At 48.0% G+C, this 24,380-nt stretch overlaps 2 protein-coding genes across 5 annotated transcripts; both read left to right on the top strand.

Annotated features, from left to right (window-relative positions):
* Positions 1–1,354: 1,354 nt before the first annotated feature.
* Positions 1,355–12,273, top strand: CYB5RL (cytochrome b5 reductase like). 2 transcript variants are annotated; one of them, XM_069863171.1, is made up of 6 exons: positions 1,355–1,558; positions 2,471–2,619; positions 3,825–3,912; positions 7,056–7,160; positions 8,780–8,983; positions 10,625–12,273. In XM_069863171.1, the coding sequence occupies exons 1-6, from the start codon at positions 1,382–1,384 to the stop codon at positions 10,826–10,828; spliced, it is 927 nt and encodes a 308-aa protein (XP_069719272.1). In that variant the 5' UTR covers positions 1,355–1,381; the 3' UTR covers positions 10,829–12,273. The 2 variants fall into 2 exon arrangements, with proteins under 2 accessions (XP_069719272.1, XP_069719273.1); XM_069863172.1 differs by having other exon boundaries at positions 1,377–1,477; positions 2,473–2,619.
* Positions 12,274–13,447: 1,174 nt separating this feature from the next.
* Positions 13,448–23,707, top strand: CDCP2 (CUB domain containing protein 2). 3 transcript variants are annotated; one of them, XM_069863166.1, is made up of 7 exons: positions 13,448–13,895; positions 15,930–16,059; positions 17,784–18,131; positions 18,213–18,557; positions 19,050–19,403; positions 22,185–22,363; positions 22,567–23,707. In XM_069863166.1, exons 2-7 carry the CDS (start codon positions 15,984–15,986, stop codon positions 22,879–22,881), a joined length of 1,617 nt encoding a protein of 538 aa, XP_069719267.1. In that variant the 5' UTR covers positions 13,448–13,895; positions 15,930–15,983; the 3' UTR covers positions 22,882–23,707. The 3 variants fall into 3 exon arrangements, with proteins under 3 accessions (XP_069719267.1, XP_069719265.1, XP_069719266.1); XM_069863164.1 differs by having other exon boundaries at positions 17,738–18,131; XM_069863165.1 differs by having other exon boundaries at positions 13,448–14,066.
* Positions 23,708–24,380: the final 673 nt, after the last annotated feature.

The following is a 24,380-nucleotide window of genomic DNA, read 5'->3' as shown; positions in this document are numbered from 1 at the left end:
AGGATGTTTGCTTTCTAAAACTCCGAAATGAGTCTTAGAGACTTTATTTACTGATGTTTTCGGTATTGGGTATGATTTTTGTATTAATGAGAAGAGCTAAATGCTTCCACCACAGCAGCAACTGACCTCTTTCCCACGTAGCTGCTATCTTGTAGTTTCTAGCCAACGTTCTTTTAGTCAGAGAAGGATACTTCGCAGACATTAACCAACATAAACGTATCAAGTCTTCAAACAGTGCTGGGCTTTAGAATGAGGGAAAAAAAGTAGTTACATAAAAAATGTGTTCATAATGGCGGGCAGATGCTTCTGGGCCATAATAGTGTAACACTTCCAAACAGTTAACACAGGTTTCAGATTAATATCTCACACACCAGTCCTGTTCTTGTGAGCCCTCAGAGGAGCTGTGGGAGCTCAGGGCCCAGGCTCAGGGAAGACAGCAGGGCCACTATCCTTGTGGTGCCGCCTGCTCTCATGTAACATTAGAATGAGCGCATGTGTGTTGCAGGGGTGAGGGTTAGTTAATTAATTCACCTTGAAAATGAAGCTGCGTTAAGTGCTAAGTGTTCTCTTCCTCAGCTTGGTCACCTGTGGCTTTATAATTTCCTCTCCTCTTTGTTAAATGTTACAGACAGAAATGCATTGGGAACAGCACCGGGCCAACCGTTGTGTAAAAATAGCAGAGACCCTTAGAGAGCAGCAGCTTGATTTTGGTTTGAGAAACTTTAGGTTTGGCTACAGGTCTGTCTGAAGCATGGGCAGCACTAAGGGGTAAAAGTCAAGCTGCCTGTGCTTCTTGTTCTTTCCTACATGTCTGCATATAAAACCAAACTGGAATCTGCTCATAACCAAAGTATTCGTTTGCCTGTGACTTTACCACGTTGCCTCTTGCCTATAAACCCCACTTTCAGCTCACTGCCCTCCCCCCATTTTAAAGCAGCTCTCCCGCAGGCCACATCTTGGTGGCTGGGGTTCATTATCCATTCTCATGGACCAAGCTGCAGATTTGTAAGATGTTTCTGCTCCAGGTGACCAGAGTGCTCTTTTGTTGGAAATCACCATGGCAGAATGGGTAGGAGTAGGGGTGTGCTGGGAAACGGAGCCTGTGGCTGGGCTGGGGTCTGCTGTGCCACCTTCAGTGGCTGCAATGTCTGGCATTCCTGCACCGGACAATGCAGAGGCAGAGAGCACTTGAATAAAAATGGAGTGTTGCAGACGCCAGATTAGCTCTCGGGTTTTCAGTTAGAATTCTGAGTCCCCTGAGATACACATGCAAGATGCTCGAGAGAGATTTCTCAGTCCTTCTCCAGATAATGCTCGGCTGATGAGCGTGTGCAGCTCTTCAGCCTGCTGTTTTTGATGCAGGGCTTGTGTTTTGCAGACAATGAGTGGAAATGAGGACGACTGGCTGGCTCTCAAACCCCAGGAACCTTCTCCATCCCAGTGCTGCGGCAGCGGCTGCAAACCCTGCATCTATGATGTGTACGAGAAGGAGCTTGCACAATGGGAAAGGGCCAGAGCAAAGCAAGACAAAAGCCTCCTCATGGAAAAGAAGGAGCAGGTCCATTTATCTTCATCGCATCCCAGATCCAGTTCTTTGATCGTACTTGTTAGCGTGTGGGGTTGTGATGGGTGAGGGATGCAGCAATAGATTAAAGTGGTGCCTTAAACGAAATTCCCCAAACGCTGCTTTCACAGCCACCCTCCCCCCTTGCCTGCTCTCTCCCTGCTGTAATGTGATTTTCCAAGTGTCGAGTTCGCCCTGGTGTCGCATTACATCCCTGGATCTGCAGCTCCTCCTTGCTGGGGTACCCCAGCCAGCCAGAGCCAGCTTCTCTGGAAAGTGGGAATAGGTGAAAGGTACAAAGAATCACAATTTTCTCTTGACAGTTTCCTCAGAGAACCTCCTTTTCCTAACCTTTTTGTCTTTTCCTAGTTTTTAGTCTCCTATTTAGAGGATGAAAAAAAGCTGCATTATGTGTGGTGGAGTAGTCTTCAGAGCATAACTTTAAGCTTGTCAGTGCCTTTTTACATGAGATTAACTACACTGGGTCAAGTAAAAACAATCGACATTGAAACAGATAACAGTATTTCCTATTTGCAGTGGTCATCGGTAGGTTTCCAAGTTGCCCCAAAGCAGCACTCAGCTATTTTAGCAGTGTTATTTCTGTTTGTTTTCAGACATGAGAAAATTATTACAGTGAGTCATAATAGGATGACCTTGCTGTAAGGTGTAAGAATGGAATTTAAGGGGGGGGAGGGGGCATGTGAGATCCCAAAGTGCATGCTGCAGAACATGATAATGCATCAGCAGAAAGCTGAAATTTGTGCTGGGCCCCAGCATTTATTACATGTTTTTCTAGAGTCTTGAGTATCTCTGGCACTAAATTAGCATGCACATTTTCTTCCAAAGAAAAATGTAATAATAAAAGACACCATCTAACCCAGTAATTATTGATTGTTGTTCTTGCAGAGCAATAATTCAGAGCTGAATCCAGATACATTTACTCCATTCAGCATAAGCTCAGTGGAGCAGCTAACAGAGGACACCTACCAGTACAAATTTGAATTACCGGGAAATGGCAGTCTGCGATTGAGTTTAGGACAACATATCGTGTTAAGGTATTGTTCTCTGTGCTAGTTAAACAGTCTGCATTATGTAAGCTAATATGTAGGGTTTTGTCAATAGACAAAGGCTTCATACCAGGCAAATCATAATTTCTATACCTCCACAGTGACACTGATGAAAGAACTCGTGAGCTCGTTAGCTCTGCTAATTTTACGGTAAAAGGCATGCCAAAGCTGTATGTTTCTTAGGCATTATCCTTGCGTCGGTGGGTCAGAAAGAAGTAGGTGTGATTAAGAAAATCCATTTGCAGAAAGAAAGAGTCAAAAGAATAGATGTTACAACAGATTATTTACTCCACCGTGTTGGGATGAAGACAATGAGCTGCACTTACCCCAGAGCTTGGTATTTTAGGCCATGTATCTTGGGGTAACTCAGCACCCAGGATGTTAAGCCTGGTGTCCAGGCATTTTCTGAGTGATTTCTTACAAAACAATCCTCCTGTGTAGTTTATTGCTTGCCAGAAAGGAGCCACTTGGGAAGAGCTTATGTCTCTCTCAGCCATCTGTGGTGATCATTGCCAGATAGAAAAAGTCGTGTTATGATGCCATTGATCTGTATCTGTTGACGTTATTTGTACGTTAACAGCTGATGTATACAGCTGGCTGGCTGCTGAAAGTACACACTTCTCTCTTCAGCCATCTCCTCTGATGCAGTGGAGGAGAAGCTTTGGTCACTTCAATCAATTACTGTAGTCAGTAGGGAAGAACAGGCTGGATATATTCTATGGAAAGAATGGACTTAAAGGAAAATACAGTGTATCTTGGCAAGACCTCAGGTCAAGGCTGTGCCCTGCTTTCATTATTTAATTACCAGATGCTGTCCGAACATGGAAAGAGAAGGAGACCCCTGCCCAAAAGGGAGAGCAAACTTAGTGCAAAAGCATTTTTCTCTCCCCTTTTCCAGTCTTGCACATTCAGCTGTTTTTCACAGAACAGCTCAAACGTCCTTCCAGAGAAGCATCCACGAGCTGAATACATGGTACAGCTGGGGCCACCGCTGGAAAAGCATAACGTCTATTTAGCTATTATGTTCCCTCTGGATTTTTACCTCTGGAAGAGAAATGTTTTGCATCTGTGCACAGAGTGGGCCACTGGGAAGAGGATTTGCTGCCTCCCCCGTCTCCCTAGAGAACTGCAGAGGTTTGGTAATGCCAGTCAATGACCCAAGTTACAGTGGGTTCTTGTATTTCTCTTCTCAGGGGAATGGTGAGTGGTTTGGAGGTCCAGCGAGCCTATACTCCGATTAGTCCAGGGAATGCAGAAGGCTACTTTGAAGTTTTAATCAAAGTAAGTAAGACTGTACAATATAGATTAGAGTCTAAGGTGCTGGGAACTATGTTTTCTTCAGGAACCAAGCACACTGTCAGCACTTGAAGTGAGACTCTCTCAAATCCCTCATGGACTGTTTCTGTGTCGTTTTGAGGCAGTTGTGCTTTGCTGATAAAACTTGCAGTTTTCCCCACAAAACTGAAAGCAGAGGAAGGTGACACACAAACAAATGCTTTGCAGCATAAGCCCTGTTAAACACTTGGGAGAGAGCCTCTTGGGAGCCCTGCAGTTGCCAGCATGGAAAGAGGTGCCCATTCCGCTTCCCTGATTTCATTTTGCCTTTTCAAGGTGTCTTTGAAATTGAAACCAGTTGTCAGTCCAGTTGAACAACTGATTTTGGGAAGTCTTTGCCCAGCCGTTACCCTCCCTGTTGTATCTTCCTTTAAGAACACTCCTCAAAAAATCGGCAGCTGTTCCTTGTTTGCAGTCAGGGCTCTGGAGCTGCCTGCAGCCTGAGAGTGTCCTCGTGGCCCACAGGGCAGAGAGGTGGCCCAAGGGCACAGGCTGCAGCTATCGGGGTGGATGGGGTGACAGAGCCCTGTTTTGGACAATTGTCCCAGCTCTTCTGGAGACCACCACAAAATGCTGGCTGAGTTCAAAAGGATTCTATAGGAGAGCTTGGCTGGAAATTTGTCCAAATAAAGTCTGCAGGGCTCTCATAAATGATTACTTTGCTTAGGGAATATCAAATTGAAGAAAGTTCTTCTGAGACTGCATTTGTATGTTGCTCATGATTCCTCAGGGCAGACACAGACTTCAGTATAGATGTGAAATTCACAGTGCTGGATTTCCCAGGTGGCTTGTAGAGAATGACCACTTGTCCTCTGTTTGTCTTCCAGGATTTCACATTTTTTTGGAGTTTATTATGCACAGCACATTCAAACACAAACTCTGTTCTTTAGGAAAGTGTACAGCTTCTATAGGACACCTGTGGGAGGGTCAATTCACTGTTCTTGTGACAATTGCTGTGTGGTGGGGGAGAGAAATTTTGCATTTGAGTTGCGTTAATAGGAAACATTCACAGGATGACTGTGAAATTTCATTTATACTTGCTTGTTACTCACAGGTTTTGCATTTCAATAATAATAGTAATGACTGTAATGATACCTTTCCTTTATATAGAACCTTTCATACCAAAGGGAGTTATAGTTACTCTCTGGCACTGACAAAAGAGGTTGGTAGCACCCGGTGAAAAGCAGCCATTTTTATAACTCACACTGTAGGTTGTGGTATATTTCACACTATTCAGGCAATTTTGGAAAGTACTATATTAGTATTATTACTATGCAATCCAAGCACTGTTCAAACCCTTCTGTCTCCTGCTATTATAGCATTGCATTTGTGATACTACAGTTAAGAATGAGGGAGTTGCCATTTACAGAGCGTAACCCTCTTTTTGAGTGATTTTATAATGTTAGGGTTTCTCTCCATGTAAAACTGGGTGTAGAAATTTTCCCCCAGGAGATAATTATTTTTTTCTTGTTATTTAGAAAAAATCATTTTAAACTCACTCAATCATTTCTCACTTCAATTTTTGGAAATAATTTTGGTGAAAGAAGGATTGTTTTAGTTTCCATTACCCTGGTCCATTGGGAATAGGCAATAAGTGGAGCTGACTTTTCTGCTCTTGCCTTGGGTTTCCTTATGTGTTTGAAAAAGCTAGGTATAAAGTATCGCTCCTTTGATGCAACTACACGCTCTTTTCATGAGACTTAGAAGCTATCTAGCACTTTCTGAACATGGAATGTTTCTAACAGTAACACTGAGCCTGGATGTGTCTCTGTTAAGCGTTTACCTTTTGAATGTAACAGCTAGTGCTAATAGTTGTTAATACTTGACTATCATGTTTAAGTGCAGTTGTTAGGAGGGGAGGAGCATCTATGTTCTTTCTTAGCTAAGCCTGCTTGCAAGCACAAACACACACTTGCTCATTCATTTTTTCTTAGATTCTTTGTGGTTCACCAATTTTGTTTGCGTGCAGTGCAGCTTGGTGGCCAGCCAAGGCACTGGGGTGTGGAGCTGGGCTTCTGTCCAATGCGTCTGCAGAAAATACCCCAAAATACGCTGCTTCTATAAGGGCTGCAGTCTTTGAAGGTGTGTATCATGTCACATCTTTTGACTTGTGGTTGTGTTGCTCTTCCTCAGGCTTATCCGTGGCATTGCCTCTGTGCGAGACCCGGTGTCTCCTGCAGCTGTTGGGCTTATTGGCTCCAGCTGTTTGGACCAGCCCTTCTTCTCTGGCCAGACTCTGGCTGTTCTTCTGCTCATGTTTGTTCTCATTAGCTGTGAGGTCGTCATACACATAGGACATATGTATACATGTAGCACGTAGCAACAAGACTGCTCAGATAAGCCTTTCATTTTCCAGCCTCTCCTTGCTTTCTTGTGTCTAGCAAGTACTGGCCCTTTCTCATCAGTCACAAGTGAGGTTAGCATCCCTGCAGGAAAAGCCTGGATAAGGCTGTTTGTGACTGGTAGAAAGTAAGGCAGATTTTTTCCTATTGCTTTTCTTCCATGAGGCCCACAATAACATATTGTTTTTAATATGTGAAGGCATCCCTTTGCATCCAGATGATCTGTTCTGAAAACATGAGTTTTATAAATGAGAAATCTGACTTTGTATCACTAATTGCATCAAGACAGCATCTGAGAGGCTGAAATAAAGCAAGAGCTTTGCAGTGTTTAAATAACTATCGGTACCCAGAGGGCATTTCCAGACTCCATATCCTGAGGTTTGGAGAATACTTGAAGGCTTGGACACTGCTTTGCATTCAAGACACTTTTCTCTGTGTGCTTTGTAAGCAAGCATTCTGATAAGCATTTTCCAGTTTTGGAAATTCAGACTGCTTGAGAGTGGGTTGTGTTTACATTATAATCAAGCTGGAATGGATCCAATATGATTTAATTTAAATGTCTTTGTTTTGAGTATAACTTTGAGTTGTTTTTCAAATAGAATGATCTTTCTTTCTTTTTAAACTCATGAAATGTTTTTTTTGCCTCCTTCTTGTTTAAATGTAGATAACTTAATAACTGACTTTAGGCTGGGAAGCTTTCCAACAGAGTATAATTATTCTTTTCTTTTGTGCTGTGTTTTTTATTAGTGCTATGAAGCTGGGCTAATGTCACAATACATAAAAACTTGGAAAAAAGGAGACATAGTCTTTTGGCGTGGGCCGTTCGGAGGGTTCCCATATCGACCTAATAAGGTTAGTTCCCTTAGAGACATAGGATGTTTCAGCTTGTGACAGTTAGCTTTGTTTAGTGCTCCAAAGGGAAGACATCAATTTGATTACTCTTTTCATGATTATTTTAGGGACTTCCTGGGTTACTGTACAGTGCTACAGCATTAGCAGTCAATTGGAGAAATTATACCTTATCGAACTGCAGAATATTTGAGAAGGAAGAGGAGAGGGAGGTGGATGGGAGACTGGAAAATATTAGCAAGGCTCTCTTTTCATCACTTGTATTAGAAGTTCCTGATATGTTTAACAAAGGGAATGTATTTTGTACCAGCAATGAGTGTGGATTGGGTTTTGCCTTGTTTGAACCACATTGCTGTTTAGTGACTGAGCACGAGTGAAGGGAGGTGTTGATCTATCTCTCTCTTGGGTATTCCCTGAACTGTAGCAGCTCCAGTGAGGTGTCACATCACCCAGCCACTCTGCAAATGTTGATCCCACCTGCTGATACCATGCTCCCTGCAAAGAAATGCAGATCCAGTTTCGGGGGAAAGCTTCTCACACATACTAATTCAGTTACTTAATTCTGACCTTTCAAATGAGGAGCAAAATTGAAACACTGGTCATTAAGATCTCAAGGCCTTGTTTTTTCTTCTTCTCCCCCCACTCTCAACAAAAATAAGGCTGTAAAATCCCAGTGGCCAAGCTCCATACAAAGCAATTGTGTTCTGCTTCCTGAAATACTCTCCCTGCTACTTTAGGCTACTGTTCCCTTCTCTTCATAGAACTTCCAGACAACCATTTGGGACAGAACATGTCAGTCATCCCTAGAAGTGTCTGTGTTCAGGGGTTCTCTGGGTGATCCACATACATGCAGTTTTCAAAGCACCTGCACAATCTTTAAAACAACTTGCTGTAGAAGAACTGTTTATTATTCAGGAATTATAACAAAGGTCTCAGTAGGATTCAAATTCAGGCAGATCAGATCCATCCACAGTAAAGTGCCCCAGTCAAAACAGCGCTTAAGAGGACCTTAAGTCCCAGTTCTGGCATTGGTGCACTGGCTGGCAGCTGCGAAAAGTGCTGAGACCCTTCTGTTCTTCATATGCACAGCATCTTACTGCCTGAAAATCCCTATCGCGAGTAGAGCAAATGTCCCCCCTTGCTGGTGGGAAGCACGATGTGCTGCTGGTAGCTCTGTGAGAAAAGTGAGATAATGCACTAGGGAGATACCTGGGTCAGGTTGGAGAAGAAACGAACCATTTCCTGCAGAGAACACTCAGGATTGTACTTTGCAGTATTCAAGATAAACACGGGGCGCAGTTACAGTGGGAAAACAGTGCACAATGGGTCAGCAAAGTGTACTGTGCAATTGAAACTGAAATATAAATTAACTGACATCAAGGCTGAAGTTAGAATAAATTATTATACTTGGGTAAAACATGGTTTTATTAGATTTGATGTAAAAACTCTGAAAGTGCTGTCTGTAACCCTTTGCAGAAAAATACATTTTGAGATTTGAATTTACCAGTTCATAATCTTTTCCTATGTTCTCTTACCAGTGTGGCAGCAAGGAGGAACTGACCACAAGCGTATCTACTTTTCCATCACCGCAGCTTACTCAAAATTCTCTGTTCTATTGTTAGCATGGAGAACTCCTCATGCTGGCATCTGGCACTGGCCTCGCACCAATGCTTCCCATCCTCCAGTCCATAACAGAAAATGAAGAGGATGAAACTTTTGTAACTCTTGTTGGCTGCTTCCGTACCTTTGACAAAATTTATTTGAAACCTCTTCTCCAGGATCTGGCTCGATACTGGAATATCAGAATATTTTACGTCCTAAGCCAGGTAAATGAATGGACATGAAGCATGTTTGTGTGAGAGTTCTGTGTGCTGGATGAGCCTCTGCTTCCTCTATTTTCTTGTCAGTGTGATCTCAATTCTCTCCCAGTCATCAAGGGTATTTTGTGATCCGGTAGCTGCCGTTTATAAATCTGCAACATATTCTGGCACTGCTACCAATCTGGAGAATTTTGGGGAAGCAAGTATTGCTGCTTATCCCTCTTTACCTCCTTAGTGCTGTTCTGTTGGGATGGACCCGCTGATCCGTAGTTATTGTTGATCATTCCCTGCCACTTTGCACCAAAACACTTGTGCAAAGAAAACTTGACTGCGGGAGACTCACAGCAAATAAACTATTTCTTCTTTCCTAATACCAGTGCCTTAATCTGCCCTTATCTTCCATTCGTTGTTCAGGGCTAGAGCTCTCTTCTTCCAGTGTGTTAGCACCAACTTCCCAGCAATTATTTTTCCCAGCTGACCCATTTTTAAAGTTCTTAAAGTCGTTTCCCTTTCTGTAAAATTACTTTTTCTGCCAAATCCATAGGATGAGGGCATTCCTCTCTGTGGTCTTACATTTTGAGCAGTCTTTTTAATTTCCATTTGGTCCCAAGGTTGACTGTGTTCTGCATGGATTTGGTGGTTGAAAATTACTTCCCTTAGAAATGAGGGAGGATATAGAAAGAATTATTTATGCTAAGGGAATGAATCCCATTGCATTTTTAGTTTCTCAGATGAATAATTTTTTGTTTCTCTCATGGTGGATCTACCTCATACATTATGTTCCACATATGGCCTCAGCAAGTTGAGATCGGATATTCAGAAAAGTACTTGTGATTAGGCACCCCCTCTGCTGCTTTACAGGACAATAATGGGTAATTGTCTCTGGTGACGTAGCTTAAATACCCTTTTCAAGACGGTGCTGTCTCAAGAGTGTAAAGAGGTCTTGAAATTCAATCAGTGAAGGGCAAGAAACCCACCTGACCCCTGTCAGCACTGTCTGCCCCACGTGTACATCTCTCCCTTTCTTCTGTTCTCTTCTCTTAGCAGGTTTGTTGTAGTCCAGCACTGACTCGTGCATCATCCCTTTTAGGATTAAATATCTGTCTGTCTCTATATTTCACTCTGTTGCCTGTCACCATCTGAGTACCTTCTGCTTCTAATTAATAGCAATAGGGTAGTCCCTGCTGGATCTAACGCCGGGGGGGGGTCTAATATTTCTCATGGGATCAGAGCTGTGTTTGGAGCAGGGCTGGCTTTTTTTCAGTTTTGGTCAAGGGAAATGAGACAGAAAAAGACTTGGGAATGGGAGGAGCAATAGAGAAGAGTAGACTTGGGACTTGGGAATAGAAGAGGCACACTGGGAAGTGGTTGTCAAAGGAGAAGGTTCTGCAGGGTATATTAACGATAGTTATGCTCTGCTTTTGTTCAGTCCTCTCTGAGTGAGCAGCCAGGTCCCACAGCAAGGAAAGATTTGATCTGGGCTTTGGAAGAAGAATGCAGCTCTTGGGAAGGGTCGGTTCTACCTGGATTGGATTCACAAGGGTGAAGTTGTCCTGCACAGTACTCTGAGGGGAGGAGGGAGATTCAGCTGTAAGCTATCAGTTGTCCTTTTCAAAGTGTCACACTGCAAACCTTTTGCCTTTTCAGGAAGCTTCCCTGGAAAAACTTCCTTGGAGCTATCAGGAAAACACGTACATTGGTCGTCTCAATGAAGCCTTGATGAAGACAATAATAAATTCCTGTCGCAGAAGGCCATTTGTATTAATCTGTGGCTCTTCTGCATTCAGTGAAGACATGAGTAGATACTTAAAAGCTGTAGGAATTGATGAAAATTCCTATTTTGTCTTTTAGCAGAATGTTCCTGACCTGAGGAACCTTAGGCTGAGCCTTGGGCATCCTTTTTTCTCTGCAAACATTGCTCAAAATCAATCATCTCAATATACAAGAGTTCCTTGTGCACATACTTTCATAGTCCTTTCGATCAAATACTTGTCTCCAGAATGATTTTCACTTTTGAGAGTGTTTTAAGGATCAGGTGCCACTCTAGAATGTCTGCTACGATCACCAGCAGCTCAGGGGACAGCATATTAGTGTTAATGGAAGTCTTAACACGCAATTTTGAAAGATCTCCTAAGGGTGCTGACAAACATCCAAGTGCACAGCTCTGCTATGGTATGAAGACAAGTGACTTCCTTTGTAAACTGAGTCTGCAGTGGTCTTGCGCCCTGTTAAATGTCCAGAGGAGAGATTTAATTCTTGGGGAGAAGACCCCTGTTCCCTAGCAGAGCACTGGCCTGGCACGCTGGGGTCCATGCAGTTCATTTTGGTTGTGTCATTATCTTGCTAGGTAAGTTCCTTCAACCACTCTGAGCCTCAATTACCCTGTTATACACTAACACAGAGGAGAAGGTACCAATCTCCTCTGAAAAGAGCCTTTCCAAACATGTATGGGAAAGGCCATGGGGATGGAATTGTATGGGATGCCCAGCAAGGACTTAGGCAGACTGTCCTCCTGCCGCGGCACAGCCTGTGTTTCCTACCCTGATCCTTAACCCTTGTAATGATGCCTGGGGAGAGAGAGCACATCCTAAAACTCTGTGTGAGAAAGCACCCAGGTTGTAGCTGCTTTCTGTCAGGGAGGATGGTTGTTTGCTTTCTGTGTCCCCTAAATGTTGTGTAATAGCCTTGGTTCATGAAATTGAACCTCTTTTCAAATAAACAGCTCTTTCTTGTTATCACAGGACTCTTACAGGTATGCAAGGGGTGACCTGAGCCTACAAGAACACCACCTGAGGAGTGGAATCTTCACAGGGCTTTGCTGGGACACTCCCGTATGGGGCAGGGTCGGAACAAAGGGTCCTTCCTCCTTTTCCAGTCCAAGATGCTGCTGCCTTTCCACTGCCCACTCTATTACTTTCCTGGGCTGCTGTGGCTACTAACTACATCTGGAAATACAGCCTTTCTGCATACCTTTGTGTTTCTCTGTCATTCTCAGTTTGTCCTGTGTTGGGGTTTCCCAGGCTGTGAGAGGTGATGTTGCATTATCATTTATGCCTAATTTTTCACCTGTATCAAATAGCGTCCCTTACACAAAGGACATGTAAGAGTTACTCAAAACAAGCAGTGGGGACTGAAATGATGGCTCTGATCACACACCAGGAGGAAGTGTAGGATCCCGTTGCATCAGTGAGATTTGTCTCCAGTTACCAAATGTGTGGAGTTAATCCAGTGTAGCTGCAGCTTTTATGTCACCTTCATCAGAACAAGGGCTCACAAGAAAGGCATCTTCATAACCCAAAGCAGGGTTCTGGCTTTTAGCACAAAGAGATCCAGGGAAGTTGTCCATGGTAGGTTCAGTCAAGCTCTCGGCTGCCATCTAAACTGTGCTTGAGCTGCCGTAAGTCGCTGTTGTGGAGGTGCTTCTGCACAGTGTGCAGCTTATAAAATAAGGAGTTGCTTTCTCTGATTCCTCTCCCTATTTTTTGCCTAAGGAACACAGAGAAAACATTTTCTTCAAATATTACATACAGTGAAAACCTTACTTATATGCCTCTTCCCTTAAATATTCTGCCTTTCTAAGATTTTGCTAAAAATCCTCCCAGCCTTTTTGCAAAGGCCTGCGGTAAAACTTCATGCTCGCTTCCAAAAAGCAGCGACTTTCTATATGAAAGCTGGGACTGTTCCTTTAAACGCAACCCCAATATGTCTGGGTATTTCAGCACATATGGGCCACGATGGTTAAACCCTACCCAGCTGGTCTGGCCGTTCTGCTGCAAAGCCTCCCGTCTTTGTTCGTGGCTAAAAGGGAGGGTGGTGAGAGACGGAGCAAGCTGTGAATGCTGCGGGTTGCAATCCTGCAAAGGCAGGCTCCAAGCAGAGCAGGAGGAGGTGATGCATGCAGAGCTGGCAGCCTGGCTTGCCGTGCCGGAGGGGACAAGGGTCTTTGCGAGACATTCTCCAGGGTGGGGGAGACGACGTCCTTGGAAGTATGAACTCAAAGAAGCCTTTAAGCCCCCAGTGGGCACTTTGTTCTCTGTTTGTGCCCTTCTTTCCCTTCCCCCTCCTGCCTTTTGTCATTTCTCAGGCTGCGTCTCACACAAGTCCCTTATTCCCAATCCCTTCCCCATGGGGACAGCCCCTTTCAGAGCCTGGCATGGCACTCCTGCAAAGGCAGGAAGGTGGGATGGAAAGGCTGTCAGATAGGATTTTCCCTACCGAGGGAAGATGAGAGGTTTCCTTCCCTTTGGGGGTCCAGGAACTACCCCATGGTGGCAGATGCTGTCACGTGTTGGGGTGAGGGAGTGAATCTGCAGAGCTGGAGGTGCCTGAGCTCCCTGTGGTGGTGGGTGTCCACTGGCAGGACATTGATAGGAATGGTTGGACTTGATGATCCGGTGGGTCTTTTGCAACCTGGTGATTCTATGATTCTGTGACTCGCATGCTCTCTGCCAGGCAATAGCCCCTGCCGCCTGTGCAGTGCTCTGCTTGGGAGAGGGGCTCTGCTTCCTTTCTTCTTTGTCGTGTGCAGCCTAAATACCTTCTTAATTTCATCTCATTATTTCCTGCCTAAATAATTCCTCTTTCTCCTGGGGACTGTATTTAAACCTTTGATCTTCTCTGAAGTCTCACAGTCCTGATCACATCCTTTCTATTTAAATGAATCAAATGTCTGTTTGACTCATGATTTATAAATTTGCCCACAGAGGATTAGAAGCAGCCACGATATGGCACGCTTCGAAGTCACCCACCGTGTCCCCGGCCAGAGCCAAAGCACCCTGGGCTGATCCAGAGCGCTTTCTGCCAGACCTCGCTGTGGAAGGACCTGCCTGGCTCCTCTGTCCTCTCCCTGCCACATCTCACCCCTTGCTGCCTCCTTCCAGCCTCCTACTTGGCCCAGCTAGAGAATGACCATCCTCAGGTCAGGAACAGGGTGGATGTGCTGATGGCTGATGGATGCTGTCTCCCGGGAGGGGACACAGCTGCTGTGCTGCACAGCCCTGCTCCTCGTCTCCTGGGGGTATTGCTGATTTACGGCTCCAAGTGGGACCACAGAGCGCAGCTGGAGGGGAGGAGAAGAGGGGCTGCCTAGGTTCTGGTGTCCCGAATGCCGGCTCCGTGCTGGGAGGTGCCTCGGCTCTGAGGCTGATGGTGGAAGGGCTGGAGGACAGTGGATGTTGCTGGAGATGGATGTGGCGAGGATGAACACTCCATTGTGCAGTAATGGAGAAGCTGGGGAGCACATTGTCCCCGAGCCCAGGGGATCGTAGCCGGCAAAGCTGAGCACTTGTCCTGCCTGAGCTGGGGCCATGGTTATGGAAATACCCAGGAGAGGCCCCTGCACCACAGGCTGTGCTGCCAGACCTCTCCTTCCTCTTTGCCGTGGGCTCTGGCCCTACATGTGCTGTGCGAGGCATAGGGATACACCTCCTCTCCAAGCCTGTGAGGGAAGCAGCTAATTAAGCTCCGCAGTGTCCCTGGGAGGTCAGAAGGAGATATGGCAGCATCACAACAATCTCCCAGAGCCTGCACTGGAGTGGGAGCTTTGTGTTGTGCATTGGGACAGGGAGGGCTGCCTTGCGTCTCCTTGTTCAAATGTGCATTTACTCCTGGGGTGATGCAGTGTCTGACACCTTGGGACAGAGGCACTGACGTTCCCTGCCTTGGCTTAGGATGGAGGACTCCTGGTGGGGTGACCCGATGCTCCCAGGAGCCCTTGGCATGTCTCCAGCCAGGCCAGGCAGCACGGAGAGACCCTGTACAAATATTGTTATTGTTATTATTACCCATAAATACATGCAGGCACTTAATGACCTTGGCATGGAGCACTTCCTGGGGATTAATGACCAATTGGCGTTAATGGTCCTTAGCTGCACCTCGGGCCATCAGCTCCTCCCAGCCCATCATTAACCCACAGGAAATGTCTCAGGCATCGATCCTCATTGCTTAATTAATAAATGCAACTTGTCTCCTGGCCTGAGATTTACAGATACTGGCTGCTTCTTTCCCTCCTGCTTTGAAGGTGACTTTTTTAGCACGGGTACCTCACGCTGGGAGGCCCTTGTGGGTTTTTTGTTTCCTGGCATTCATCTGTGTGTGGGTTACAGCAGCAGGAAAGTCTTTCCTCTCCTGGGCAAGAGGGAAGGAATTGAACTGCTGCTGTGTTTGGGGTTTCTCCAGCTAATATGGCACAGCAGAAGCAGCACATCTTTCCCACTGAACTTGATTACCTTCCGCTGGTTGCATCCAAGAGCCTGGGTGAGAAGGAGCGTGAATCAACATCGAAGAATATGATAATTCTCTAAGGCCTTAGCAGGTTCTATAATAATCAATGGGGTTTGCCTGTAAGTCACCATTCATCTCTAATCTTCCTTGGATGAGGTGGGATTTGCTGTCTTTAGTGCTCATGACTGCTGTTTTCCTGGGCTGAGCATCCCGCTGAGCCCAGGCACTTGCTGCAGGGATGCTGACCTGGCAGCCGATGTGGAGACTCGGCTGTGTTTCAATCCCGTTCGCTGTTGCTCTAGCCTTTACCACCAGTTGGCTTTGTGCAGTGGGTGCCGCAGTATAAATCACGTTAATTCCTGAGGTGCTTTTCCGTGGTGAGCTTGAAATTCCCATTTTGGTTCGCTGGCTTGCCTGGCAAACTAAATTATTTTCATAGCCCCTTAAGGGCATATTGTCAGCCCAGACTTACTGCCGTTATACACCATATCTGAAACATTAATATCTCTTCTAAATATAGTGTATTGACAAGGTATCTGGTATAGTGTAAATCCTTGGGACATTTGATCCAGATCATTAAAACTGAGTGAAGGAAGGGAGGAATAGATCAAGTTACCTTGCCGCTCTTAATTCAAACAAGCGATGAATTATTCATTCTGCTATTAATTCTACAGTCCTCCTGCTCTTTATTTATTTCTCTCTTTATTTATTTTTTTTTCCTCCCCGACAGACAGTTCCTAAAGGATGCTCGGGCACTGGTGAGGGAAGATTTGCCATCCGGGCGATGGGGTGCATGGGGATGGGCTGCCTGGCAGTGCTGGTCGTGCTGTGTGGAGCTCTCGGGGATGTTCCCAGCAGAGGTAAGAGCCCCGTCCCAGTTCCTGGTGGAGTGTCTGGGTCCAGACAGGCGTCTGTGGTCCCTGGGGAGGAGAGGGCTGTTTGGGGGCTCTGCTTGTGGCACTGGGGTGCGAGTGGGTCCCAGCTCTCAGCTCTCACAATGTGAGTGGTTCGCTGAGGCCAGGGGCTGCCCAGCTTGGCCCGGGGAAAGGAGCTGGGGTCGGTAGTCATTGTGTGTGGCAGTAAGGACAGGACACTGCCATGTGCTTGAGTTTCTGCTTTGTGCTTGTTTTACAGAAGACTGCAGATAGGGGTTGTCCTGTTGTGCTTTGCTGAAGCCTCTGTTAACTTCTGGAGTTGCACATGCTTATGTCAATGTATATATACACACAGACATATAGGTGAATGTATGTATGCGTGTGTATGTTGCTGCGCACGTAATAAACCCCTCACCTTACCTGGATAAAATAATCCCCCTGATGCAGGGCAGGGTTTGCAGACAACGTGGTAATTTGGGGGACAAGGTGGGCCAGGTCAGCCCAGTAACTCAGTTGACGAGTAAAACGCCTTCTGGAAAACGGCAGGTCCTATCGAAACCCACCCCAGCTCTGGTGCGAGTGCTCCCGAGGGGCAAGCACCCGCCCTGATGTTTCCCCCCTGCTTGCATCCACCTGGGCTTCCTTGAGCCCCTCGAGGCACCCAGCCCTTACTCGATCAGTGTGCCTGCTCCATGGCTACTCACCCCTCCTGCAGGCTCCCCTCTTGGATATTTAGTTCAATAACATTATCCCTTTAGTACAGCCCCACATTACCTTGTTACCTCTGCCCAGTAATCAGCGAGGTGATTTTAGATCTGGCCAGCCCTGCTGCTTGTGCCAATGCACACACACTCCCCCTTACCCGTTTGCTGCGATGCTGCATCCATAGGACTCCCTTTTCCCCCCTCACTGGGAGGCTGCCGCACCAGCAAGCGTGATGAAAAGCAATGTGCACTGGCTGGCTATCGATTTGCAATATACTTGGCCCAGATTGATGGCAATGAGTGCCCAGCCTTGCTTGGGAAACTGCATGTGTCCCCCGGAGGCTACCACAGGGTCTGCGTCCCTCCCAGACATGATATATGTGCCCACTATATCAGCCCCTTCACCCCAACCCTAATCAGACTGAGGGGCAGGTGGCAGCTGTCCCTCCCTCCGTCTTGTTTTATAATAACCATGTCTCAGTAGAAAGATTTTGTTAGGAAATCGATCCATACATGCATAACTCATGGTTAAGCGCACTGAGCCCTTCACCCCTACGTCTCCCAGTTGAATTCATCGATACCACCATTATATGAAGGAAGCATCATCAGGAGGCACAAAGCTGGGTAGCCAGGGCAGTGATGAGCCTGGACCAACCGAGCCTTTAGAATTCGCTTCCTACTGTCTTTTTCCCAGCAATAAATAGGTGGGGACAGCACAGTGCCGCTGGCAGGACAAGCTCATAGACACGGCCGAGCCCTGTTACAGCCACACTGCAGGGCAGCACAGGGGGAGCGAGGGGAGAAGAAGGTTACATGGAGGGATGAAAGGTGACGAGGGGAGATGTTTTCCAGGGAGAAGGGGTGGCTGGGTCCAAGGGGGATCTGCAGGGCATCGGTGTTTCAGTAGCACCAGTGGTGGGGTGGAGCTGGCGCTGTGCATCTTGTCTCCATCCTTTTAGGTTTCCCCTAGAAAGAGGACATCACATCAACCTCTGTGTCCCCCAGGCATCAAATGTGGAGAGGTGCTTTCAGCACCCTCTGGCAATTTCTCCAGCCCCAACTTCCCAAGGCCATACCCCTACGAGACGGAGTGCACGTGGCTGATTGTGGTGGCCGAGGGCTCCTCCATCCTGCTCTCCTTCAGCCACTTTGAACTGGAATACCATGCTGCGTGCGCCTATGACTACCTCCAGGTCTACAATGGAGCCACCCGAGACCAGGGCAACCTTCTGGGCACCTTCTGTGGCCGCAGCCCGCCGCCGTCCTTCTCTTCTGCCTGGCACGTCATGACTGTCGTCTTCCGCTCTGACCGGCACGTGGCCAAGCGGGGCTTCAGCGCTGCCTACCAGAAAGGTAGTGAGGAGGGATGGTGGTGGTGGAGCACCCCTTCATCTGTTCTCCCCCACCCTCCTCATCATCCGTGCCTCCTTGCAGATGCCTGTGGTGGGCAGCTGACAGGGCTGTCTGGGGAGATCGTTAGCCCCCGCTACCCTGAGAGCTACCCCAACGATGCCGAGTGCCGCTGGAGGATCGGGGGAGCCGGCAGCAGTGGTCCCGTCACCCTGGTGTTCACCGACTTCCAAGTGGAAGGGGGACAGGGCTGCATCTTTGACTATGTGGCCCTTTTTGATGGCCTCACTGCTGCCGCCCCCCACCTGGGACGCTACTGCGGCAGCACCCGCCCGCCTCGCACTATCTCCTCCACCTCGCACCTTCTTATCCTCTTCAAGTCGGACTTCAACATCGGTGGCAGAGGCTTCAAGGCCCATTTCTACTCAGGTGAGGGGATCTCAGGGTAGTGGGGTGGTGGGAAGGACATGGGAATGGGTCCCCAAGGGGGTAGTGATGATGCTTTCCCCCCTGCAGCAGCAAAAGGAGATGATCACAGAAGGGAACCCTTTGGGGAGAACTCATTAAATGATGGTGTGAAGTGTAAACTACCACGTAGTGCAAATGCCATCAGTTGTGGCTATCTCAGGCCTTGGATTGCCTTTCTCTTGAGCAAGAGCTGTCCTTCACACTTCCTCATGCCATTCCCTGGGGGTATGGGTTTTCCCATCTGCTCTTGTAGGACTTTGGCCACCTTGGGTGTTGCCATCCCACAAAACTGATGGGTGTCCATCAGCCAAACACAAGGCTGGGGAGCAGTGAGGTGGAGGGCAGAGCACGCCTTGGCAATAAAATGAGTGATTGCTCAGCTACCAGCTTGTCCGCACTCAGGGGACTTCAGGTTTACTTCCATTTTTTCTTTTCCTCTTTTTACCTGAGCAGGTGAGTGTCAGGAGGTGTTCACCACCATCAAAGGGAATTTCTCCAGCCCTCGTTATCCCAACTTCTACCCCAACAACCTCAAGTGCCAGTGGACCATCCAGCTTCCCCCGGGCTACCGGGTGAAGGTCGTCTTCTTGGACATGGAGCTGGAGGGCCGGAGCAGCCTGACGGGCGGCTGCGACTACGACCACCTGGCTGCCTTCGACGGCGGCACCGAGAACGGTTCCCTGCTGGGGCAATGGTGCAGACGGGAGAGCCTGGTGCCTATCACCTCCCACAGCAACCAGCTGCTGCTGGTGCTCCACACTGACCGCAACACAGCCAAGAGGGGCTTCTCCATCACCTACGTGGGAGGTAAGGTCTCACCTGGGTGCTGCTTAATGCTGTTTCTATTGGGATGTGCCCTAGACCATGTAACTTTCGGAAGGACTGTGCAGTGAGGATACTCATCTGCAGGAACAGAGCACATGGATCTTTAGGGATGGAGTGGAAAAGATGCAGTAGGTGAGCTCCGGCTCTTGCAGAGTGCAAGATGCACGTGCTCCACACTGTGTTTCGTATTCAGGAGATGTTTTCCAGCTTCTCCTCCCCACGTCTCTGCCACTGCCACACTCATGCTGCTCTCTGGGTGTCAAGGAGAGAAAAACCGTGGGGCTTTTAGGCAACCAAAGCTCCACGGGAGGTGACCAGCTCAGGCATCACGAATCTTTTCCCATGTCCACAGGATGATCCAGCCCTGCCAGCACATGGCTGAACAGATAGATACGAACTGTGGGGTCTCCTACACAACAGCAAAGCTTGAAGGGCAGAAACCTGAGGACATGGTGCTTCCAAACCCCCCTGGCCAGCCTTGCCCAGCACCTTGCCAATGCCCGTGTGCCCTGTGTCCCAGCCAGTGTGTCCGCAGCTGGTGGGGAGGAGCGGTGTGTAACCTCTCTTGTGTGTTTACCAACCTTAGCACCTCAAAAGCCATTGAATTTATGGTGTTTGTTGTATTTAAATATAATTACATCTGAGCTGACCTGTTTGTCAGGGATGATTCAGACGGGGGCAGCCTCACCAGTGGACTGGAGCCAGAGCAGAGCTGCTGGGCCAGTGGCACAGGACCTGGGGGTGGCTGGCTCTGCGTGTATGAGCTTTTATTCCTCAGCAGCAAAATCCATCTTCGTTTTCAGTGTAGCAGACAGGATTTGGGGTTACGTGGCTGTCAGAGTAAGAGACAGGATGGAGTTTTGTCCTGATTCTGTGCAGCCTGTGGAGAAAGAGAGGTTGTGCCGGACATCTAGTAGGGTTTAGTGTGCACAGCAGGTCTGTCCCTGTCAATCCTGCTTATTTCTTACTCTTTTACAGCAGTATGCAGGGAGAAAAATCTTCTCTTCACTGTGTCTGGCCATGGAGAAATCCCATTCCCAACAGAGCTCACAGACAGATCCATGGGATGCCAGCTGAAGAATGAGGGGAAGCACCATCACGGAGAGGAACATGACTTCTTCTCACAGCTGCACGAGGCTCCCACACCCCCCAGTAAACACTGCCGGATGTGTGTTGGGGGAGGACAAAAGCTTGGATATGACACCAAGCTCTCTCCATAAAGCTAGGGCTGCCTGCTCTGTTTGCCAGGCGATTCGGGCATCTGCTCGCAATTAGCAGCCTGTGTGGCACATCCAGCTGCCAGCGCCCTGCCAGGAGAGCGGCTGCTCTCGCTGGGAGGCACCAGCTTCTCCCTCCCACCAGCTTCCTTGGGAATCCTCAGTGGCAAAGGGTCACCTCAGCCTCCACATCCATAGCTCTTCATCCGTGTGGATATTTTCCATTTGGGCCCACAAAAGGGCAAGACTCGGGACAGACATTTGTGATTTATAACCATTTGAGCAAAAGCCTTCACGCCAGGAGAGAGGATCCATTTTCTCTTCCTGCTCCTCCTGATGTAATGCACTTCAGTTATTTGGTAAATCTTCTAATGGTTTTATAATGCACTAAGTGGAGCAAAGTGACACTATTATTTTCGTATTGATTTTATTGTATCTTACCAGTTTCGTAAGGCCAAGATTCAGAGGGAGCTGGAATAATTCAATAATTCATACTGCCCAAGTGGTCAGTTCAAGCTGAGCGAGGATTAACATTAAAAAGGGGGTATTTTTCTCCCTGCTTCTTTCCCTGCATGGGTGCTTTCTGCATCCAGAGGGGCCAAATACAGTACTAGAGAGAGAGTGATGGAGAGGGGTTGGGTCACCCATGGCCTCGCTCCTCTTCCCAGCATTGTGGGCAGCTCAGCAGCAGCTCCTGCCAATGTACACCAGCTCCCCATAAAAAAATAATGTTCCAGGGATGGTGGAGAGCTGATGATGCTTAGGACAGGAGCTAGGCTGGGCTGTCCCCCAGGAGGATGCCCTGGGGCCAGGGATCGGGCTCACCCTTGCCTGGGGACCATGCAGCAGCCACACAGCAACATCACTCCAGGGCAGACAGGCAGGGTCTCCTCCACACGCATCTCCTCCCTTTCATCACTGTAAAAGTCTCTCTCACAGGGTTGTTGTAGTGTGTAGGAGAGCTCTGTGCCCACAGCAAGCCATCAGCAAAGCTCTCATGATCTAATCCTGGGCAGCAACTCAGATGTTTTGCTGGCTTCGCAATAATGGAGAGCAGCTGCTCTCACAGGGTAAATCCTTCTTTGCTTATGGCAGTGACAGCATGACGGTGTCGCCTGTGACGGCACTCAGTGTCACTCAGAGAGCTGGGAAGAAGTCTGAGGCTCAAGGGGGATGGCAGTGGGGTCTGTCCCCAGGGCAGAAAGCAGGGCAATGCCTGGGAGCCAACCCTGTCTGACCTTGGCACAGGGCAGGGCTAAAATGCTAATATATAAAATAATGCTTTCTGCATTTCTGCTTCTTTTTTTTTTCCTGAAAAATCATCTCTTCACGTGAATCCTACAGCAGCAAGGCCAGGTACTGCAAAATGTACAACAAACTCGTGGGGTCGATGTCCTTGCTAGTCCTGGCACCACTGGTCACCTGCTTCATGTGTGATGGGGAGAGCAAGCTTGGACACAGGCTGTGGCTCTGCACTGAGCTGCTGCAGCCTGGGGAGACTCCTCCCAGCAGAACTTCACATGGACCTTGTTTTCTGTCTCAACAGTTGTGCCGATGAATGTCAGCTGTACCCGGACAGACTTCCACATACAGATCCCTGTGCAGTCCTTGGCCCAGCTGGAGAGGAATAGGGTTTATCTGGGGACTCCTTCCTGTGCAGCCCATGTGGTTGGTGGGAACTTTAAAATACATACAAGGTTTGACACCTGCGGCACTGAATCCCAGGTAAGTGGTCAGCAAACTTGCATTTAAAGCAAGCCGAGCAGGCAGTTAGCCCCCTGCCAGTCACACGGGCCATGGAGGGCAATACCCAGTCCCTCCCCCATCTTCCCAGTAGATACTGGTCTGATTCATAGCCAGCTGCCTTCCAAAGCCCTGCGCAAATGAGCTGCACAAAGCCCTGATGAGCTGCAACCCTTGTCTTGCAGAAACGCAACAACACGTCTGTCATCGTCAGCACCCTCTACATTGATTTTTCAGCAGGTGACCACAAGGATATCCACCAGTATGAGGTGCAGTGTGAACCGAAGAGGAAGGAAGCCTCAGTGAACCTCATCACCGGCCCTGACCCATCCCGGGTCAGCCAGGCAGAAAACCTGGTGGATGTCCAGCAGCGGGACAGGGGAGCGACGGACTCGCGTGAAATCAGGAGCCAAGACACTAGTGACATCGTCTTTATCAGCATCTGCATCCTGGCGGGGCTCCTCATGGTCATTGCAGTGGTGGGGCTGGTGCTGTTGTAGGAAGCTGGTCCCCAGATCTCCAGGGTTTGCAATCCAAGCCCTTACCAGGGTGGAAACACACCCCAAAATCTACTCTCACTCCAGGCTGACATCTAACACAGCTGCTCAAGCAAAGACACAGTTCCCAGGCCTCAAAACAAAGCTTGAACCCAACCTTCACCTCCTCTCAGCACCTGAAAAATCTGGGCAATAGGCAGTCATTTCCCTTCCCAATTTGTTTCCCTCTGACTCAATCTGTCCATTTGGCTCAAGAATGCAATTCTTGCGCTTCCTAACTCTTCCCGCACCTGCTTCAATTTGTTTTCCCTTCGGTGCTGCTGCTTTCAGGAAAGTGATGTTGTTTGCTGATGGCTGCAAATCATCCTGTCAATTATTTCTAGCTGAATTCTTGAAGGTACAAACCATCCCCAAATATAACAATATTCCAAACAAATACTTTCCACACTCCTGCCTGTGGCAGGGGGTACCTTAGGGCTGTGTTATGGGTATCTCCACTTGACAAGGATAGATGTAGCTCGTGTAGCTGTGATGTTTCTGAATGTCTGTGGGCAACGTGATGAAACACATTTGTTGTGCCCTGGAGCTCCTCATTTGATCTTTGCATGTCATCTAACCTGCCCGTTTCTCACAGGACTCACCTGAGGGCTTCAGCCACCAGCAGCTGGGGAGAAGGAGAGTGATCTCTCGTCTCCCCTGTGTTTTCCTCCTTTCCAGCACATCCAGGCACCCACTGCTGTGAATTCTGTGCCAGCATCACTCCTGGAGTCTAAAATCATGAGAAAATCCTGCTGGGGTTTAGCAGGCTGTGATGATCCGGAGCCTGGAGAGATGTTGAAGCATGGAGGTTTTAGTAACCTTGTAAATAAGGGCCTTGGCAGGAGGGACTGGCTCCCCTGGGACCCTGCATCCATAGTGCCAGACCTGCACCCATAGTCCCCACAGAAGGTGAGCTCAGCAGCCAAAGGCATGGAAACCGGAGTCCTGTGGTCACCTGCACCTCCAGAGGAAACTTGGGTTCCTCCCAAAGAACCCTGATGCTGCTAACTTTTGCATAGCCAAACAAGGGTTATTTGACTGCCTCTTGTGCCCAACCAATGTAAAGGAAATTTCCTTTCAGCATCACACAGTGGGTGTCTAGAGCAGAGCATCCTGTGTTTGTCCAGGCATGGGTTAAACCCAACATATGGCAAAGCCGATGTGAATTTGCACTGCAGAAGCAGGGTGATTGCAGCCCTGGGAGCCACCCTTGCCTGCATAAAACACACTGTGGTGCTGTGAGAGATCTTAAAATGTCCAGATGTGGTCATTTAAGGGTAAAAAAAAAAATGAAGTTGAGAGCAGTGAGTAATCCAGAAGCTTTTTTTTCGGTAGCACTACTTCTCAAGGGGGATCCACTCTAAGGAGGATCCCAGCCATTCCTGTGAGAGCGTCACACTGCACTTGCTGCGGAATGCACCTGCAGGATTTTTAACGGGATGATGGGAGAGTCCCATAGGTGA

The sequence above is a fragment of the Phaenicophaeus curvirostris genome, chromosome 8 (assembly GCF_032191515.1).
Source record: "Phaenicophaeus curvirostris isolate KB17595 chromosome 8, BPBGC_Pcur_1.0, whole genome shotgun sequence".
Classification (NCBI taxonomy): Eukaryota; Metazoa; Chordata; class Aves; order Cuculiformes; family Cuculidae; genus Phaenicophaeus; species Phaenicophaeus curvirostris.
The sequence above is the reverse complement of the archived record's forward strand: the minus strand, read 5'-3'. Positions and strand labels throughout refer to the sequence as shown.

Coding starts and splice junctions, on each gene's coding strand:
- CYB5RL (XM_069863171.1), top strand. CDS start 1,382: ATGAGTGGAAATGAGGACGACTGGCTGGCTCTCAAACCCCAGGAACCT. Junction 3,913..7,055: donor ACTTTGAAGTTTTAATCAAA/GTAAGTAAGACT, acceptor GTTTTTTATTAG/TGCTATGAAGCTGGGCTAAT. Junction 7,161..8,779: donor TCCCATATCGACCTAATAAG/GTTAGTTCCCTT, acceptor TTCTATTGTTAG/CATGGAGAACTCCTCATGCT.
- CDCP2 (XM_069863164.1), top strand. Junction 18,132..18,212: donor CAGCGCTGCCTACCAGAAAG/GTAGTGAGGAGG, acceptor GCCTCCTTGCAG/ATGCCTGTGGTGGGCAGCTG. Junction 18,558..19,049: donor CAAGGCCCATTTCTACTCAG/GTGAGGGGATCT, acceptor TTACCTGAGCAG/GTGAGTGTCAGGAGGTGTTC.